Raw genomic sequence first — 20,091 nt, 5'->3', positions numbered from 1 at the left:
TAAGGTGAAACAGCCAATCACACGTACAGTTACCTGCTCATTGTCCTTATAGGACGGTCATGTTTCAGACATGCACCGTGTCTGTTGTGAATGTTCCATCAGAAGCTTGTTTACAGGCTCACATATGGCTGTCATCCTTTCGCAGAGGCAATATCATAGTCCATGAAGTTCTACTGAGACGTGATTATTGCTGGTTGAAAACTTCACCCAATACCTTGCCTTGATGACTTTCATAGTCAGCTATGGCAATTTTTGATGGTCTCTGTGGAGACTGTGTTTCTGTTAAAGGCAAATTATTGGCTTGTTCCAAGTCTTTTATACGCTCATATAGTCTTTCTTCATAGTTATACCTTACCAAAAGCCATTGAGTGTTTTCTGTGTGAAAAGCATCATTTTGTTTCACAGAACAAACAAACAATAACAAATTAAACAGTGCACTTAAGTTCACCTGGTTTATAGGGTAGATAAAATTTTTCTTTAAGAGTGAAATGAAATCCATGACGTAAGTGTATTTATTATAATTAAAGAAATTATTTTAAAAAATACATCTCATAGAAACTAAATGTCATAATAAGAGACCTATAAGTAAGTACTGTCTACCACAGACTGGAGTGGAAATCCAGCACAGATGCTGCATACAGGAAAGGGATGAGCATGCTCTGCTTCTGGAAGTTGGCATCGGGCACAAACTGGACCATTTTAAACTGTAAACCTGACCATCCTCTCCACCACACACTGGCTCCTTCCATACCAGACTGAGATGCTCTGTTGTTGTACGGACAAATACAGGAAATAAGAAATGAGAAATTTTGTATTCCCAAAAGAAGTGTGGTGAAATTGGTAAAGAATATGGTTAAAGAATATATGATGAAAGATGGAACTTGTAAAACCAGAATGGAAATGTACAAAAAATGGAAATTACCCACAGAGTCAGACATAATGAGTTTTTTCCCCTCTCTCTCTTTTCTTTGTTTTGTTTATCCAAGGGAGAATTTAATAATTTTAGTAGACTTTCCCTTTATGTATTATCAACATTTCTTCTTCCATCCAGTTTCGACTTGGTTTGCACATTGTTTTTCTTACATGTGATTTTCCACATTCTTTTTTGAATTTATAAAGTTCTATAGCTCATTCTTCTTACTTATCCTCTCTTACTCTGTTTATTTGTATATGTTGTACATAGATTTGTATATTGTTTATTATCTGGTTTATAGACTTGTCTATCTATCTATCTATCTGGCATCAAGGCTTATAATTATGATTAACAATATCGGAATAATAAGATAATTGATTAATATTTTTCATTTACAAATGGGTTTCCTTATTTATGGAACCGGAATCATTATCAAAAGGGTTTTTTTGGACATCACCCAGCTGTTTATGACCAGTTGTTTATGACCACTAGTCAATGTGCCATGTCTCCCAGACTAGTTGTTATGCCGTTACGATAGTGAACGGCAGGCGGCAGTAATAAAGCCGTGGACTGCATGCAGCGGACCTTTTAACACCAAGAAGAGAAGAGGCTTCCTGATGCATTCAAAATTAATCGGAAATAGAATCCATACGCCGTTCTGATTCTTTATTTGGTTGATTGGTTGGATTAAAATTAACCAAATCTTTATTTGTCCTTTAGCGGGATCTAAACAAAACTTATTCGAGTAATTCGTTAGAAAAGAAATTCTAAGTTCTGGTTGCATTTTTTATTATTTGTTTGCTTATTTATAACTCTTTCTGACTGAAGTTTGAACAATCCGATTTCCCAGTTGTCCTCAAATGCGACATGACTGTGGTTAGCGAACCAATCAGAATCCAGCTGCTATCAGGAACCGCAAAACATACAGCAGACAGCGAGAATCAGCAGGATATTTTAATGGTTTTACGATTTTTTAAAAAGGTAAATAACATTTGGTTCACATATGAGGTGCCAGGTTCTGTATTTTAACCCAGCGAGAAACATTTGTTTGTTATTTTAACTTGACTTGTACACCAAGTAGAATCAAGATATATAGTCATTTTCAGTCATTTTTATAAGCTAAATCAACTGTCTGTAAAAGGTTTTGTGTTTTGTTAGTCACATTTTATGTCCCGAATCCTGAACGTGAGCAGAAAACATGACCTGAATAAATCACCTTCGGACTATGCTGAAGAGTTTTCTCCACGTCACGGTGCCCGACTGCCTCCGCGTGGATTTCACCTCCTTACTTGTTTATTAAAAGAGGCTGAAACCGTTTAAATAAATCACTTGCTGTATGAAATGTTCCGTCACAGCTGATGAGATGGACCACTCGATGGGAGACAGAAGGGATGACCCACAGACTGAGTTTACCTACTGCTGTGGAGCCGCCACGGAGCTGCTGAAGTTCGGCTGCTGTCAGTTGCGACCCGGACATAAAGTTCTGTTCCTCGTCATCCCAGGTGAGCTGGAGCAAAGGTCTGGTTTATAATGGTCCTGTAGGGTAGGTAGATTAGATTAGATTAGATTAGATTAGATTAGATTAGATTAGATTAGATTAGTTTAGTTTAGTTTAGTTTAGATAGATGGATAGATAGATAGATGGATGTGGGGTAGGGTAGGGTAGGTAAATAAATCAAAAAGTGAACAAGTACTACTCCTTAATTGGAGAAAACCAGGAGACTCGGGAGGTTTGACTATTAGAACGGACACAATACAAATATTGGGAGTCCAAATCGGGAAAGATATGGAAACAAAAAACTGACATCCAAAAATATCAAAATTACAAGTAAAACTCTTTCATTGGAAGGATAGAGAACTCTCTCTCTCTTTGGAAAAATTTTAGTAGTGAAAACAGAAGTTATTGCATCGGTAGCCCAGCTTGCGGCCACTCTTCCTCCGTCTCGTACAATAATAGCCACTCACACAAAAATTAAAAATAAAAAAAAAATAAAAAATAACCTTCCGTTTCATATATTTCAACATGAAAGACTAAGCAGGGAAATTATGTATAGACCTCTGGATAAGGAGGGGAGAGCAGTCCTGGAGATAGGATCAAAGTTACCTGCCATGTTCATGACTCCTGTCCTAACAGAGCTGTACCAATGTGGGGACATTATGCAGGGTTTTGGGATGGGAGGAAAATCATGAGGGAATGGGGAATGAGAGTAAATCTAAATACCCCATACTCCGAAGACAGTCCCAAAATTTATGACATGGTTTTAAAAAACTTACAACATGATCTTACTCAGATTCCAGCAGGGAAAACCACTAGAAAATATAGTATAATGTACAAAGAATGACACCAGTCGAAAAACTGGCAGAAAGCTTGTGTAAGATAACATGGAAAAATGTGAATTGTACGGCATTATCAAACCTCGATAAGGACCTCGCGTGGGACATTGTACATCAATGCTTGCTGACTCTGTCCTTTTTAAAGTGGAGGAACCTGACGCGAAGTGCACGGTGCCCTAGACCTTTTTGTGGTGATGATGAGATGACTCGTCATTTGTTTTGGACATACCTTTATTCTAAGCTCTCATGAAAACATGGACTCATTGTATGACTGCCCGTTCTCTTATGAGAAAATATCATTTGGCTGTTTTGAAAATGATTGTGCAGGAAAAACCTACCGTTGGTGGGTGATTGTGAATTTTGTTAAGGATGCGTTATGGAAAGCGAGAAACATTAAAATTTTTGAAACAAGTGTGATTAAGTCTGTAATGAATATGGCAAAAGAAAACATGGCCAGAGACAAAACGTGTAAAACGACAAAAGACGCCTTTAAAAATGGAAGTTTCCAGTAGAATTGGAATTCTTGTTTTCTTTTGTCATCGCTGCCCATATTTGCTTGTTGCATTAGTCTATTCAGGTAAAAGCCTGCTTCTTATTTTAAACTTGTTTTCCCCTTTTTATGTTTTTTAATAGCCAAAAAGGGGTAGCTAGGGAAGTGCCATCTGTGTGTGTTTGTGTATCTTTATTTATTCGCCCTGTTAATTTTTCTGTATTGAGCAATAAAAGAATTGAAAACTGGGTAGATTTATCTTAGTCATCGTGTTTACAGAAATTGTTTCGCTGTTTTTCGGCTCTAACGTTACGAACTCCAGAGGATGTGAGCTGGTTCCTGACATATTCCTCTAGTCTGGTCAGTGATGATGATGATGAAGAGCAGTACATTCCTTCCAGCTTTACATGAACACCGACTAGGAGCGAAGCTGCAGTGCTTCAGCTGTTAACTGTATTCAGTCTTTATTCATCTAGTTTGATCTGGATTGATGGAAACATTCACTCTGGACTTCTTACAGATGTTTTCCAGCCAGTTTCTTTGTAAAGTCTCTGGAAGCTCACGGCCAGGAACAAATGAGCAGTTCTGATGGAATATTCTTGTCTTCCACAGGTAACCCAGGTGTGGTGGGCTTCTACAGAACATTCATGAAGACACTTCACAGTGCGTTGGGATACCGGTACCCTGTGTGGGCTGTGAGCCACGCTGGCCACTGTGCACCACCGGACTGCATGGACATGGTGGATGGTAGGACATGCTCTGACCAGCTCCCACCATAACCATCAGAAGAAAACTAATAAATGCTTCTGTAGCTTAATATGAAGCTCTTAAGTGGGCTGTGGAGGCAGAATATGTGTTTCAGATCCTCCTCATGGATCTGTGTGCACACTTGTGTTTCCAAATAAAATATTAATAACACATCCTCCTTCACATCAGCATCTTAGTCCTGTTTCCTGTCTTTATCCAGAGAGAATGTCCTCCCACCAGAGGTCCTTAAAGCAGATAGTCTGACGTTCCTCTGACTTTTCCACCAGAGATAAACTCCAGCTGGAGACGCGATGAGCTGTGATTGTGTTTTCTCTTCTACAGACGCCTCAGCAGCAGCAGAGGATGACGTGTTCGGTCTGAACGGGCAGATTGAGCACAAGCTGGCCTTCCTCAGGAATCACGTTCCCAGAGAAACCAGCTTGGTTCTGGTGGGACACTCCATCGGTTGTTACATGATCCTGGAGATGATGAAGAGAGACCCTGAACTTAAAGTTAGTCATGAAGCTGAGTTTTTCTAAAGAGAAGAGGGTCTGCCACAAAACATTTGGATGAATGAAACAATTAAATCTCAGAGTGAATTTTGTATTTTTTATGTCTGAACGCAGGTGATGCTGAGAGGTTTTCTGGGCCCTTCTTGTTTTCCTGCAGGTCCTGAGGGCCGTCATGCTGTTTCCCACCATTGAACGGATGGCTCAGACTCCGCAGGGGAAGGTGATGACCCCCGTGCTGTGTCAGATGCGTTATTTGGCCTACCTCCCTGTCTTTCTGCTCTCTCTGCTGCCGGTCAGTCTCAGAGCAGGACTGGTCAAACTGGTGTTTCGTAGCGTCCCCTCTCTGGACTGCTGCATTGTCCAACCCACTGTGGAGCTACTCAGTGGAGACTGTGGAGGTTGGTTGTCCTCTAATGATTCTTATAATGTTAGTGTTGAGTTGAAAATGAGCAGGAGTCCTGAATAATCTTTAAATGAGCTCTTCAAGTTCTGGAGAAAGGAGAAGTCGTTTTACAGGAGATTTACGGTTAATGACGAGTTTTCACCAAACAACCCGACTTGTGTGTGTCGACTCTGACGTATTTCTCATTGCAAAGACAAGAAAGAAATGAAAAACAAAGTGAGACTGAAGCCATTCTGGTGAAACTTATCCTGTATTGGAGAGGCGTTATGATACTGGGTACGCTCCTTTTCAGTCAGCTGGGCGATGACCCGGGCGGGGGAAGCATTTTTGCCGGCGGAAAGACAGTTTACCAAAACAAAAGAAGGATCTTTCAGAGCAAAGTTGATAATAGAAATAATAAAAAGTTAAATAGTTATGAATTCATTAGTTCCAGATTGTAGTCTGCAAACCGCAACAGTGTTCAGTGGAGAAATCAGCACAATGCAGTATGAATGAGATGGATTAGGACAAAACTCAACAGCTTAGAGCAGCTAAACAGAATCATAACATCATATATCAGAATCATATATGTAATAGTTGTTCGAGGACTCATTTGAATGTGCAGTTATCTACTCAACTTAAATAAAGGCCTCACATCAACATTATTTAATAAGTAGGAATATTTTCTGAGTTTATCTTCAAACCCTCTCTGATTTGTTTGTTCCTCCGATGTGGTTAAAAGCCATGTTCTCGCCAAACAAGCCGTCGGATTTGGGCCAGTCTTCCAGCTGAATGGTAATGCTTCATTACTCAAGCAGTAAATGGAGCAGACCCACTGTAATGGGTGAAATTTAGGCAAAACAAGTCAACAGGTCATTGCCCATATGTGCAATTTTTGATGGTTTCTAAGGAGACTGTGTGTATCAATAAAATATTATCCAAACATTGTTCCAAATCTATTAATAATTAATATTTTATCCATTTTAGTTGCATCTTCTGTTAAAAATGAGATGTTGAATAGGATCTATTAGTTACTCCCCTAATATTAATACCTTAGATATAAGTAGAATAGAATGTAAAATACAATAGAATCAAACATGGATGGCACACAGTAACTGGTGCCAGTGTCACAACTACTGAAGATTAATTACTGTGACTTGAGGTGGAGATCCCTCCTCTACTAAACAGGTGGTGTCATACTATAATGGGTGGAGTTAAGGTGAAACAGCCAATCACACGTACAGTTACCTGCTCATTGTCCTTATAGGACGCTCATGTTTCAGACATGCACCGTGTCTGTTGTGAATGTTCCATCAGAAGCTTGTTTACAGGCTCACATATGGCTGTCATCCTTTCGCAGAGGCAATATCATAGTCCATGAAGTTCTACTGAGACGTGATTATTGCTGGTTGAAAACTTCACCCAATACCCCGCCTTGATGACTTTCATAGTCAGCTATGGCAATTTTTGATGGTCTCTGAGGAGACTGTGTTTGTGTTAATGGTAAAATTTATACACTGTCTCAAAAATCTTGTAGTCACTTACGAGAAAAGATGTGTTCTTCATAGCTAAAAATCTCTGTAAAAACAAGATTTCTGGGAAGTTGTTATTTTTCGTGCTTTGTACCTGAACGTGAATGATACCCAGTGGGTAAAAGTCTCTGGTGTCAATGTCACGACTTCTGAAGATAAATTTCTGTGAATTGAGGTGGAGGACTTGGGTAGAAACCCTGCTAATCATTTCAATTACTTTAAGCCACTGAAACAAACATCAGAAAACTTCTAACAGAGAAAATAAAGTAAAACCTCCACATTGATGTGAATGACAGAACACATGGTTTATTAAACATATCAACATGTAAACATTGACAAAGAAAGTACAGAAACTGAGGAACAAACCAAATAAAAGTAAATACAAGCGATGTAAAAACTGCATTAGTCAGTCTGCCAGAGTTTATCTTTGAGTGCAGGCATCTCAGACTCTGATGCTCCAGGACTGCTGTCCTGCAGGTTTTAGATGTTTCCCTGCTTCAAATTACATGTATCCAACAGTTTTTTACATTGAGTAGTAGCTGACAACAAGCTGGAGGAAATATACAAAACCTGCAGGACTTCAGGGACTGAAGTGTGAGATCCCTCCTCTACTAAACAGGTGGTGTCATACTATAATGGGCGGAGTTAAGGTGAAACAGCCAATCACACTTAAAGTTACCTGCTCATTGTCCTTATAGGACGGTCATGTTTCAGACATGCACCGTGTCTGTTGTGAATGTTCCATCAGAAGCTTGTTTACAGGCTCACATATGGCTGTCATCCTTTCGCAGAGGCAATATCATAGTCCATGAAGTTCTACTGAGACGTGATTATTGCTGGTTGAAAACTTCACCCAATACCCCGCCTTGATGACTTTCATAGTCAGCTATGGCAATATTTGATGGTCTCTGAAGAGACTGTGTTTCTGTTAATGACAAATTATTGGCTTGTTCCAGGTCTTTTATACACTCATATAGTCTTTCTTATTAGTTAGACTTTACATAAAACCATCAAGGGTGGTGTGGATTCTAATAAGTTCAATTCTTTGTAACTCAAAATGGATCATTTAAAAATCAAATGTATTTATAGAGCACTTTTCATGCACAATGCAAAACAATGTGCTGTACAAAATAAAAACAAATTATGCACATCAAAAACATGTAAAAGCTATTGTCCTTTCACAGAGGCAATATCATAGTCCATGAAGTTCTATTGAGACGTGATTATTGCTGGTTGAAAACTTCACCCAATACCCCGCCTTGATGACTTTCATAGTCAGCTATGGCAATTTTTCATGGTCTCTGTGGAGACTGTGTTGGTGGTAATAAAAGGTTATTACTACAGTACTATTAATCACTCAGATTTGGTTTGGTGTAGGTAGGTAGATATTCATTTCATGCTAGGTTTGCATTACAGGACTTTAAAAAGGAATTCCCCCCTGCTCACATCTGACCACAAGTGCCAAGACTGAGATTTTACAAAGACTGTAAATCTTGTGTGGTCACTATTTACAAGACTACAACTAAAGTTTTTGGCCTTTTTTGTGATATATTGGACAGTTGATTTCAAACAGGGCTGATCTGCCCACAGCAAAGGACCAATAAGGACTTAAACATCATTATTATTTTATTAAGTGTGCCTTTGCATCTCCACCAGGTGTTACACCGACTCATCAGAATCTGGAAGGATGAATGAGTTTTCTAGTCTTCTCTCATTTGTTAGATCATTATACTGTAACACATAAATGATCCGCAGCAGACGTTTACTTCTTAATAACCATCCGCTCCTCTTTCTGGACGGTCCACCTACGACGTTCCATCACTGTTCTTCTTCGTCTTTTTTTCCCCGTCCGTTTTCCTCATTGTTCCGTCAGGATTCCTGTTCCTGCTTTTGTCAGAGTTTTTTATTGGTTGCTGATCGTGTTACGTCACTGTGACTTGCAACAATATAAAACATGTTTGATATTGTCACAGACCTAAGACTAGGAAAAGACTGACATGAAACAGCACAGATTACCACCTTAAACCCAGCGATGGACATGACGTGAGTGCTGTGATTCCAGTAAGACTCCTAAGATTTCCTAAAGACTTTCAGTTTTATTTTGCAACTGTAAAAATCTTTTGGTGTAAGCTCAACATTCGTTAGACCTTGCATAAAAAGATTGAGTTTGGTGAGGATTTTACTACTGAAACAAACATCAGAAAACTTCTAACAGAGAAACTGAAGTAAAACCCTCACATTGATCTGAATGACAGAACACATGGTTTATTAAACATATCAACATGTAAACATTGACAAAGAAAATAAAGAAACTGAGGAACAAACCAAATAAAAGTAAATACAAGAGATGTGAAAACTGCATTAGTCAGTCTGCCAGAGTTTATCTTTGAGTGCAGGCATCTCAGACTCTGATGCTCCAGGACTGCTGTCCTGCAGGTTTTAGATGTTTAGATGTTTCCCTGCTTCAAATTACATGTATCCAACAGTTTTTTACATTGAGTAGTAGCTGACAACAAGCTGGAGGAAATATACAAAACCTGCAGGACTGTGGAGCTCAGGGACTGAAGTGTGAGATCCCTCCTCTACTAAACAGATGGTGTCATACTATAATGGGTGGAGTTAAGGTGAAACAGCCAATCACACGTACAGTTACCTGCTCATTGTCCTTATAAGACGCTCATGTTTCAGACATGCACCGTGTCTGTTGTGAATGTTCCATCAGAAGCTTGTTTACAGGCTCACATATGGCTGTCATCCTTTCGCAGAGGCAATATCATAGTCCATGAAGTTCTACTGAGACGTGATTATTGCTGGTTGAAAACTTCACCCAATACCCCGCCTTGATGACTTTCATAGTCAGCTATGGCAATTTTTGATGGTCTCTGAAGAGACTGTGTTTCTGTTAATTGAAAATTAACTTCTTTAGCACCTTATTAAACTATTTATATATATTATGCATTGCTTAGAAGGAATGAGAGCAGTAAGGATTTAATTAGTTTTATTTCTATGAATGTGAACATGATAAACAAGACTCATCTGCAGTTCTTGACTAATTACAAGAGATGTGAAAACTGCATTAGTCAGTCTGCCAGAGTTTATCTTTGAGTGCAGGCATCTCAGACTCTGATGCTCCAGGACTGCTGTCCTGCAGGTTTTAGATGTTTCCCTGCTTCAAATTACATGTATCCAACAGTTTTTTACATTGAGTAGTAGCTGACAACAAGCTGGAGGAAATATACAAAACCTACAGGACTTCAGGGACTGAAGTGTGAGATCCCTCCTCTACTAAAAAGGTGGTGTCATACTATAATGGGCGGAGTTAAGGTGAAACAGCCAATCACACGTACAGTTACCTGCTCATTGTCCTTATAGGACGGTCATGTTTCAGACATGCACCGTGTCTGTTGTGAATGTTCCATCAGAAGCTTGTTTACAGGCTCACATATGGCTGTCATCCTTTCGCAGAGGCAATATCATAGTCCATGAAGTTCTACTGAGACGTGATTATTGCTGGTTGAAAACTTCACCCAATACCCCGCCTTGATGACTTTCATAGTCAGCTATGGCAATTTTTGATGGTCTCTGTGGAGACTGTGTTTGTGTTAATGGCAAATTAGCTTGTTTCCTTTTAGTACCTTATTAAACTATTAATAAAAAAAAAAAAACCTTCTAATCTGTGAGGCACAAACCAGTTTCACTGTCATAATGACACGAGGAAGAGAAAGTTTTTATTTGTTGTATCCTTACCGTAGTTCTTTTTGAGATAAGACATGTACGTCTCTTCTCAAAGCTTTAAAGTTCAATTTATTCAGTGTCTTCATCGCACGTACAGACTGTACACACACACACACACACACACACATATGTACTGGAAAAGTTGGGCCGAGGTGAAAAGGCTGAGAAGCCCTGCTGTAATTTGTTCATGTCCTTTTTGTTTCCTATTGTAGCCAATTCCATGTACCTGGGGGGTCAGGAAATGAGAAAAGTTCTGGAAAGAGACAATATGACCATCAAGAAAAACCTTGACAAGGTAAGAACGAACCCTTCGCTGTTATCAGTGTGGAGGAAATTATTTGTTATTACCAAGTAAAGCCTCAGTAAACGAGTCTCAAGTTAAACTTTTGTTTTTCTGGCTTTTATTATAAAACTGTTTGATGAGGGGCCGAATCGGATAGAAAGCAGTTCCCTGGTATTCAGGCTCAAACTTTTCTTTCTGTCACATTTACACCATAAAGAAATGAAGGTCTCAGCATTCATCATTAATAATGTCATCAGCTGTCTACGTATTGTTCTTCCTCCAGCCTGGTTCATCACCCTGAGACAGAGAGACGTCTCTGCAATGACTGCCAATCATATTTAAGTGTAGAAAGTATTCTTATTAACATTATATCTAAATAAAACGCACTGCAACATCAATTCAGTCTTTATTTCTGACTCACAATTCGGTCCATATAAGAAGAAAAGGATAGTAAAACAAATTATATAAAAAAATACACACAAAAAAGGCAATACTGAAGTGATATCTATAATCAATACAGTTTTTAGAATCCTCCAGTCACACAATTTCTAAACACAGCATGTAACAGCTGGCTGGCACTCGTCCATCCAGGGACCTTCAGTAAAATACAAAGAGCATCATTAAATGCAAACTTCACTGTAGCTGCACCACAAGTGGGCAGTGTACAGAGGTGTAAAGCTTTAAACCAGAGGTGCCCAACCCTGGTCCTCAAGGCCCACTATCCTGCAGGTCTTTGTCTCCCTGTTGCAACACAAATTAAATGGTTCCCTGACAAGTTCTGCACAACTAATGAGTCATTCATTTGAATCAGGTGTGTTATCGAAACACAAGTAAAGGTTCAATGACAGAATCAGTTGTAGTTGTGCATTACATCAACGAATCAACACACCTGTAACCTCTCTTCATGTTTCCAGCTTATTTTCTATTATGGAGCTACAGACCACTGGTGCCCTGTGAAGTACTTCCATGACATCAAGCAGGACTTCCCGCATGGAGACTTCAGACTGTGTGAAAAAGGCTTCCGCCACGCCTTCGTCCTGGATGCAGGGCGGGAAGTCGCCAAAATGGTGGTCGAATGGATCCGCGGATGTTTGAGGACATGAAATGACCTACCTCTGTCCAAACACGAATGACCAGAACCGCACTGGAAGTCCAAACCGGGAATTAATACTCCTGACTACTGAATACTACTGACTTTACTAGCACAGATCATGGAGCTTGTTTGGATGAAGGTGTAGTTTTAAAAAGCAAAATTAATATATATATATATGTGTGTGTGTTTACATGCTGATTTGTAATTAACATGAACAGACTAAAATCTGATCTGATTAATTTAACACAAAGCTCTAATCAAACGGTCGTATTCAGCATCATCTTCCACAGATTAGGAGGAAACTCTAAAACTGAGCTGTAGCACTTCCCACGTTTGTAGATGTGACGTTTTTCTGGTGTGCAGGAAGACAAACATCTGAATAACTCAAGTAAAATAAGCTTTTCCTATCATTTATTTATCAAAATGATCAGTGTATGTGATTCTCCTGCAGCATCAGACACTCACATTGTTTTCTTTAGCAGGAAAAACTCTTTTTCCAGAAGTTCACTGAACATCTCAGACGTTTATTGTTCGCTGCCTCTCCAGAAGGTTCAGGGAAAACTTTGCTGACATCTTTTAAGTAATCTGCCATGAAACATTCCTTAAATTCTTTCAGTAAGATTTAAATGTGGTCTTTTAGTCAACATTTCTTCTTTGTGAGATAAAAAGATGAATGAATGTAAGAAAATCTCTGTCCATGTGCATGTATGTATGTTTACTGTATGCAGAGGTACAGGTGGTTATTCTAAGTTTCAATAGTGAGACACTGAAATTTGTTTCAGCTCAACGATGTTTTAATAAAAATTATAAAGATTATATAGATATAAAGATTATTTTAAATGTTTTCTATTATTTGACTTATATATGTATGTGTGTGTCTAAAATCCAGTCCAATGATTAATTGTAATAAAAGACAACGGTATATGTAAAAATTACGACACATACCCACGCACTAATGTGTGGTTTCTTAGTACTGTAGTAGGTTGGAAAAAATACCTACATAAAGTTTTTTTTAACACTCACCCCTTCTATTTTTTGGGTGAACTATTTTATCTGCCATTCATTTTCACATGGTGTTTATAACAACATGTCTGTAGATGGCGCCCTTGTGCCATGGTGGGTAGCAGAGAGGCTTTAGCTAATGACTCTGGCCTGGACAACACACCAGAAACGGTTTCCTCGATAAAAGCCCCTTTTTATGCTAAAACGGATTAGACCAGTCATGGAAATGCAGTATTATTAGTTTGAAGTGTTGAGACTTTTGCGATGTGTGATTCAAATCGTTGCTTTGTACTTAATGTTGGTCTGTGTTATCTGGTCTGTGGCATCTTTTCAAGTAGCTGTCAGATGCATAGTGATTTTATAAGTGTATTTAACTGACATAAACCAGTCCTGTTTGTTTTATATGCTGTTAAAATGTTAACCTGCCAGTAGCATGTTTTGTGAGAATAAGAGAAAGTTGTGTTTTTTTTTAATGGTTTTACATACGTACTTTTCTTTTTGCGCTCACCGCCATGTTGTTCACCATCACCATTAAGTAAGCGTATTCTGCTATACCGATAAGTCTGAAAGTGAAAGTAGGTTGCAGTATATTTGGTAATCACCACAGTGATTTGTGAGTAAATGTAATATTCTTGTCTTTTTAGTTATTTTAATTTGTTTAAAGGAGTCATCACCCAGAAATTGCACATTTTAAAGTTGAAACATTGGTGATGGACCGAAGTGTTAACTTCCCTGAAAGTTTTTCTTTTGAAGATGGTGGAATTTTTCCGTCTGGGCCCTTTGTTCACAGCAGAACCGCTAACAAGAGTAAACTCTCACAAATGTGTGATTTTAATTTGCTCCTGGGATGTTGTCATCACAGGAGGCTATTTGAATAAGCAAGCCCCTCCTCCACGCCTAAAGTCAAAATTTATGGCAACACAATAAATCCCCCAAGACTCGTCTCTTTTCACACATAAGCCAATCACAGTGGTCGTTTGTCCCCGCTCACACACATTGACTGTCGTCTTCTTTGTTGGTGTTCGTCTCCTTTTCTCATATTGAAGTTAGTTTGAGTCAGCAAACCAGAAGCTAATTTGCGCATTACTGCGATCTACTGGGCTGAAGAGGGGAGCAGAAGTTTGTTAGCAACCAAATAAATTCGGTTACAACTACTACAAGAAGAAGACCAGCAAATGTATCAGTTGTCATTGTGTGAGTAGATAAAAAATTCACACTGTCTCACATTTTAGTTGCAAAATGTCTGGAGCCCTGCACAGAATGAGTCTCCATGGCAACATATGCCATAACACATGCCACTCTCACCTATCTTGCTTTTGTGCAACTTGATTACAGATAAGGTGATCCATGACAGCCAACATCTCCCGGCTTAATCCCTTATCTATGTTTTGCCCAACAGGCGTGAGACCTGTACTACAAAGCGTGATTAACATGCCCCAGGTTTCTCTCTGTTACCTACAAAGCTGCTCCATAACTCAACCCAGGGTTTTCCAATTAAGATTAGTGCGCGTTCACATAAAAGGGTGGTGTCTGGAGGTTCTGACCAATTGCAAACATGAACAAACCCTACAGAGCCGTGTATTTTACCACAGAGGAGCAGACTACTATTCTTCAAAAATATGAAGAATTTAAACATATAATTCAGGCTAAAAGCAACACTGTCACTGCAGCAAAAGCCAGAAAGGAATACTGGCAGAAAACTGCCGACTCTGTTAATACGTAAGTTCGTCAGATTATCCAATATTAATTAATGGGACAATATAAACTGACAGCACTCAGATCACTGTATTACAGCACAAACATTTCTGGGAATGCTTTATTTCCATCATATTTCCCAGTTCTTTAAACGATCTGCTCCCATGTGAGCATGTTATATGTTGGAATATCAATTCCTCCACCATGAATGCACAGATAGTTGTTTGTTCCATAACTCAATGGTTCTGTACTTAAGTCATGTGTGAGAAAGAATTATCACTCTTATTAACCTTCATTTCAGAAGCAACCCCAGTGGAGCTAAAAGGACTTGGAAGCAAGTAAAGAACAAATATAAAAACATAATTCAGAGCGGTCAGTGACATGACTTTACTACTGTATCTGTTGTATGGATGAAAGGAGCACAATTTATCTGATATTTAGCTGACATGTATCTCAGCCTATTTGTTGAAAATCTGTACCTTTGGTACAGTATGTCATCAGGAAAGTCCAGCGGGTTGGATCTGTCTCTAAAGACTCTTCCTAAGCGCTCCTCTCACTATCCGTGCACCAACGTCAACGGGATCTTCTAAAAATGGGCAAAAATGATCATTAGATCTGATTGGTCAGGAGGTTGCGCTTTTATACTCGCTGATCTCTTATCCAGAACATAACCTGCTCTGAAGCAGGTTAGCCGTTCAGCGTCTGTTGCTGCGGTGATACAGCTTGATAAGAAGTGAACCTGCATCGTACTCCAGAAAACCCAGAGTTAACCCTGAAGGTACCCCGATAAGAGAAAATCCAGATTCCTAGTACATGCCTCTGGTGTAGTGAAGGATGTAAACTAAAACTCAAACCCCCAGGACAGTGGTCCTGGAGCATCAGAGTCTGAGATGCCTGCACTCAAAGATAAACTCTGGCAGACTGACTAATGCAGTTTTCACATCTCTTGTAATTAGTCAAAAAATGCAGATGAGTCTTGTTTGTCATGTTCAGGTTCATAGAAATAAAATCCTTACTGCTCTCAAACCTTCTATACAATACATAATTAATATAAATAGTTTAATAAGGTACTAAAAGGAAACAAGTTTATTTGCCATTAACACAAACACAGTCTCCTCAGAGACCATCAAAAATTGCCATAGCTGACTATGAAAGTCATCAAGGCGGGGTATTGGGTGAAGTTTTTAACCAGCAATAATCACGTCTCAGTAGAACTTCATGGACTATGATATTGCCTCTGCGAAAGGATGACAGCCATATGTGAGCCTGTAAACAAGCTTCTGATGGAACATTCACAACAGACACGGTGCATGTCTGAAACATGAGCGTCCTATAAGGACAATGAGCAGGTAACTGTACGTGTGATTGGCTGTTTCACCTTAACTCCACCCATTATAGTATGACACCACCTGTTTAGTAAAGGACGGATCTCACACTTCAGTCCCTGAGCTCCACAGTCCTGCAGGTTTTGTATATTTCCTCCAGCTTGTTGTCAGCTACTACTCAATGTAAAAAACTGTTGTATACATTTCATTTGAAGCAGGGAAACATCTAAAACCTGCAGGACAGCAGTCCTGGAGCATCAGAGTCTGAGATGCCTGCACTCAAAGATAAACTCTGGCAGACTGACTAATGCAGTTTTCACATCTCTTGTATTTACTTTTATTTGGTTTGTTCCTCAGTTTCTGTACTTTCTTTGTCAATGTTTACATGTTGATATGTTTAATAAACCATGTGTTCTGTCATTCAGATCAATGTGAGGGTTTTACTTCAGTTTATTTTCTCTGTTAGAAGTTTTCTGATGTTTGTTTCAGTGGCTTAAAGTAATTGAAATGATTAGCAGGGTTTCTACCCAAGTCCTCCACCTCAATTCACAGTAATTAATCTTCAGAAGTCGTGACATTGACACCAGAGACTTTTACCCACTGGGTATCATTCACGTTCAGGCACAAAGCACGAAAACTAACAACTTCCCAGAAATCTTGTTTTTACAGAGATTTTTAGCTATGAAGAACACATTTTTTCCCGTAAGTGACTACAAGATTTTTGAGACAGTGTATAAATTTTACCATGAACACAAACACAGTCTCTACAGAGACCATCAAAAATTGCCATAGCTGACTATGAAAGTCATCAAGGCGGGGTATTGGGTGAAGTTTTCAACCAGCAATAATCACGTCTCAGTAGAACTTCATGGACTATGATATTGCCTCTGCGAAAGGATGACAGCCATATGTGAGCCTGTAAACAAGCTTCTGATGGAACATTCACAACAGACACGGTGCATGTCTGAAACATGAGCGTCCTATAAGGACAATGAGCAGGTAACTGTACGTGTGATTGGCTGTTTCACCTTAACTCCACCCATTATAGTATGACATCACCTGTTTAGTAAAGGAGGGATCTCACACTTCAGTCCCTGAGCACCACAGTCCTGCAGGTTTTGTATATTTCCTCCAGCTTGTTGTCAAGCTACTAACCAATGTAAAAAACTGTTGGATACATGTAATTTGAAGCAGGGAAACATCTAAAACCTGCAGGACAGCAGTCCTGGAGCATCAGAGTCTGAGATGCCTGCACTCAAAAATAAACTGTGGCAGACTGACTAATGCAGTTTTCACATCTCTTGTAATTAGTCAAGAACTGCAGATGAGTCTTGTTTGTCATGTTCAGCTTCATAGAAATAAAACTAATAAAATCCTTACTGCTCTCAATCCTTCTATGCATATGGGGCGCCAAGTGTAAAAATTCAGTATAAAAGTTGTAGCTGACACATTTTCATTATTTATCTCATTTTTCTCACATTTAGCACATTTTTCCTACAATTTTCCTACATTTAACATAACTTTTAACCACATGTATAATGGTCAAATAGAACATCTAAATCTAAATTTTAAATCTAAATCTAAATGCTATATGTTAAATCTAAATGTTATATGTTATATCTAAATGTTAAATCTTATATTTAAATCTTAAATAATAAATCTATATGTTGAATCTTAAATCTAAAAGTTAAATCTTATATCTAAATGTTAAATCTAAATCTAATCGTTATATGTTAAATCTAAATGTTTAAATCTAAATTTAAATGTTATATGTTATATCTAAATGTTAAATCTAAATCTAAATGTTATATGTTATATCTAAATGTTAAATCTCATATTTAAATCTTAAATAATATATCTAAATCTTGAATCTTACATCTAAAAGTTAAATCTTATATCTAAATTTTAAATCTCATATCTAAATGTTTAAATCTAAATCTAAATGTTACATGTTATATCTAAATGTTAAATCTAAATCTAAATGTTTAAATCTAAATCTAAATGTTAAATCTTATATCTAAATGTTAAATTTTATATCTAAATGTTAAATCTAAATCTAAATGTTACATGTTATATCTAAATGTTAAATCTAAATCTAAATGTTTAAATCTAAATCTAAATGTTACATGTTATATCTAAATGTTAAATCTAAATCTAAATGTTAAATCTCATATCTAAATGTTTAAATCTAAATCTAAATGTTAAATCTTATATCTAAATGTTAAATTTTATATCTAAATGTTAAATCTAAATCTAAAGGTTTAAATCTAAATCTAAATGTTAAATCTTATATCTAAATCTAAATGTTTAAACTTAATGATTCAAATATATGCTAATTAACCCCGCCCCTTTTAACCTCAACCAATACGCTAGTAGGGAAACACTCCTGTCTTGTGTCTAGACTCCTGAGGGGTATTGCACGAAACCAGAATAAAGAAATCCAGGATAATTAAACAAGCCCAGCTTGACCTAGCTTGCGCGGCCTATCCTGGCTTAATTGGTTGCACGTTTGCTGAGCCAGGATGAGAAGGTGCGGCTAGGTTAAGCCAGGTGAAGATAGTTGGGATAAGTGCGTGTGCACGGCATACTGAAGCAGACCTCGCGATCGCTCACAGAATCACCGATGGGGAAATGGATAAAAGTCGCGCGTCCTACGTCACGGCCGCTGAACAACAGCTCCTGACAGAGTTCTCTGACGAAGTTAAGGATATTATAAGGAAAAAAGGCAATACCAATGCCATAAGTAAAGAACGCGAGAGAGCCTGGCAGACAATAGCTCACCGGCTCAATGCGTAAGTAGTCAACAACTGTACAATTAATAAACAGTGCTCCACTGGAACTGTCATAATTAGGCTACAATTAAAGGAGTTACTTTTCAAATCCACTAACTGTTGTATACTTTAAGAGTGACAAGCAGGTGCATGTTACTCAGGAAATGTAGAGAATGATTAGGTGCAAACAATCATCCACAATGTGTCATTTAATCTATTTTCCTAATGTAACGTTTTTATCTATTTTATCTTTCTGTCCTTCATGAAGGACAAACCTGTCTGGCCATAAAAGGACCTGCAGCAAGAAAAAATTAAATATAAGAACATTTTGCAGGCTGGTAAGTGACTCCAAAGTAGATAACCGTGAACAAATGAGGTGAATAGATGAGGTGTCTGCTGACATGTTCAATGTCTGTATGATTGTAGCAGTTAAAAAAAGGCCTATAGAACTGGCACAGGGGGCGGCCCACCAAGCCAGGATGTGACTCCAGCAGAGGAACTGGCCTCCATTTAAATAAAGGGAGGCCAGTGATGGAGGGGATCCAGGGAGGGACAATAACTGACTCTGTCCCAGCCACAGAAACTGTCTGCTTCATACAAGGTACACAAAGTACTGCAATTCTACTGCACATGGAACACAATCAAATATAATATAGTGTCTGACTTTGGATAACCTTGCAGTGTCTGGGAACACAATTACACTTTTGGAGCCACCAGAAGATGATCCGGTTAGTACAGTGTCTCGAAATCACAGGCTTGGTATGTTCTGTGAAATCTTAATCCAAGTCCTCTCGCTGCATGTATACGGCAGGGGGAAGGCACATCTGCAGCTGCAGAATGCACGTCTGCAGATGAGGAGACTGTGTCAGTGGAGTCCAGAAGGCTTGAAGCATGTCAGTTTTATGGGATCGGCCTGCTTATTTATTCCATGAAGGATATAAAGTCAGTGATGTGGTACTAATAGAAAATGTGTAACAGGACCCGGATGCTGCACAGTCTCCTAAGCAGCCTGGTAACATTGTGAGTATTGGCTAAAGTACATCTACATTATGCACAAATCCTGCTGTGCTAATTGACATTTCTTTTACAGACCTCACAAACTGTCAGAACGCTTTATTCAGGGCACCTGGAGAGAGAGATAGAGCTGGCAGATGTTAAAATCAGACTCAAAAAGAGAAAGCTCCAAGAAATAGAGCTGGAGCTAGAGATTAAATGCCGGACACTCAGAAAACTGGACCTGGAAATCCAGAAACTAGAAAGACAAGTGAGTGTTTCAA

At 38.6% G+C, this 20,091-nt stretch overlaps 1 protein-coding gene and 8 non-coding genes across 9 annotated transcripts; 7 read left to right on the top strand and 2 right to left on the bottom strand.

The window, feature by feature from the left end:
• The first annotated feature begins 133 nt into the window (after positions 1–133).
• LOC121631892 lies at positions 134–271 on the top strand. The gene has a single exon (XR_006008824.1). It is a non-coding gene; the product is annotated as a U4 spliceosomal RNA (small nuclear RNA).
• A 1,535-nt stretch (positions 272–1,806) lies between these two features.
• ldah (lipid droplet associated hydrolase) lies at positions 1,807–12,956 on the top strand. Its single transcript, XM_041972865.1, has 7 exons — positions 1,807–1,894; positions 2,269–2,415; positions 4,350–4,484; positions 4,827–4,996; positions 5,154–5,394; positions 10,858–10,940; positions 11,843–12,956. Exons 2-7 carry the CDS (start codon positions 2,277–2,279, stop codon positions 12,029–12,031), a joined length of 957 nt encoding a protein of 318 aa, XP_041828799.1. The 5' UTR covers positions 1,807–1,894; positions 2,269–2,276; the 3' UTR covers positions 12,032–12,956.
• Positions 6,727–6,864, top strand: LOC121631885. Its single transcript, XR_006008817.1, has one exon. It is a non-coding gene; the product is annotated as a U4 spliceosomal RNA (small nuclear RNA).
• Positions 7,690–7,827, top strand: LOC121631890. Its single transcript, XR_006008822.1, has one exon. It is a non-coding gene; the product is annotated as a U4 spliceosomal RNA (small nuclear RNA).
• On the top strand, positions 8,083–8,220 carry LOC121631894. Its single transcript, XR_006008826.1, has one exon. It is a non-coding gene; the product is annotated as a U4 spliceosomal RNA (small nuclear RNA).
• Positions 9,664–9,801, top strand: LOC121631884. Its single transcript, XR_006008816.1, has one exon. It is a non-coding gene; the product is annotated as a U4 spliceosomal RNA (small nuclear RNA).
• LOC121631888 lies at positions 10,364–10,501 on the top strand. Its single transcript, XR_006008820.1, has one exon. It is a non-coding gene; the product is annotated as a U4 spliceosomal RNA (small nuclear RNA).
• A 2,873-nt stretch (positions 12,957–15,829) lies between the features above and the next one.
• On the bottom strand, positions 15,830–15,967 carry LOC121631893. Its single transcript, XR_006008825.1, has one exon. It is a non-coding gene; the product is annotated as a U4 spliceosomal RNA (small nuclear RNA).
• An 837-nt stretch (positions 15,968–16,804) lies between these two features.
• LOC121631887 lies at positions 16,805–16,942 on the bottom strand. The gene has a single exon (XR_006008819.1). It is a non-coding gene; the product is annotated as a U4 spliceosomal RNA (small nuclear RNA).
• Between the last annotated feature and the right edge of the window lie 3,149 nt (positions 16,943–20,091).

The sequence above is a fragment of the Melanotaenia boesemani genome, chromosome 20 (genome assembly GCF_017639745.1).
Source record: "Melanotaenia boesemani isolate fMelBoe1 chromosome 20, fMelBoe1.pri, whole genome shotgun sequence".
NCBI classification, from domain to species: Eukaryota; Metazoa; Chordata; class Actinopteri; order Atheriniformes; family Melanotaeniidae; genus Melanotaenia; species Melanotaenia boesemani.
This window is presented reverse-complemented; position numbering and strand designations above follow the sequence as displayed.

Excerpts from the sequence above, each read along its gene's own strand:
- ldah (XM_041972865.1), top strand. The coding sequence starts at position 2,277 with ATGGACCACTCGATGGGAGACAGAAGGGATGACCCACAGACTGAGTTT. Across the intron at positions 2,416-4,349 it reads TCTGTTCCTCGTCATCCCAG|GTAACCCAGGTGTGGTGGGC; the intron begins GTGAGCTGGAGC and ends TGTCTTCCACAG. Across the intron at positions 5,395-10,857 it reads ACTCAGTGGAGACTGTGGAG|CCAATTCCATGTACCTGGGG; the intron begins GTTGGTTGTCCT and ends TTCCTATTGTAG.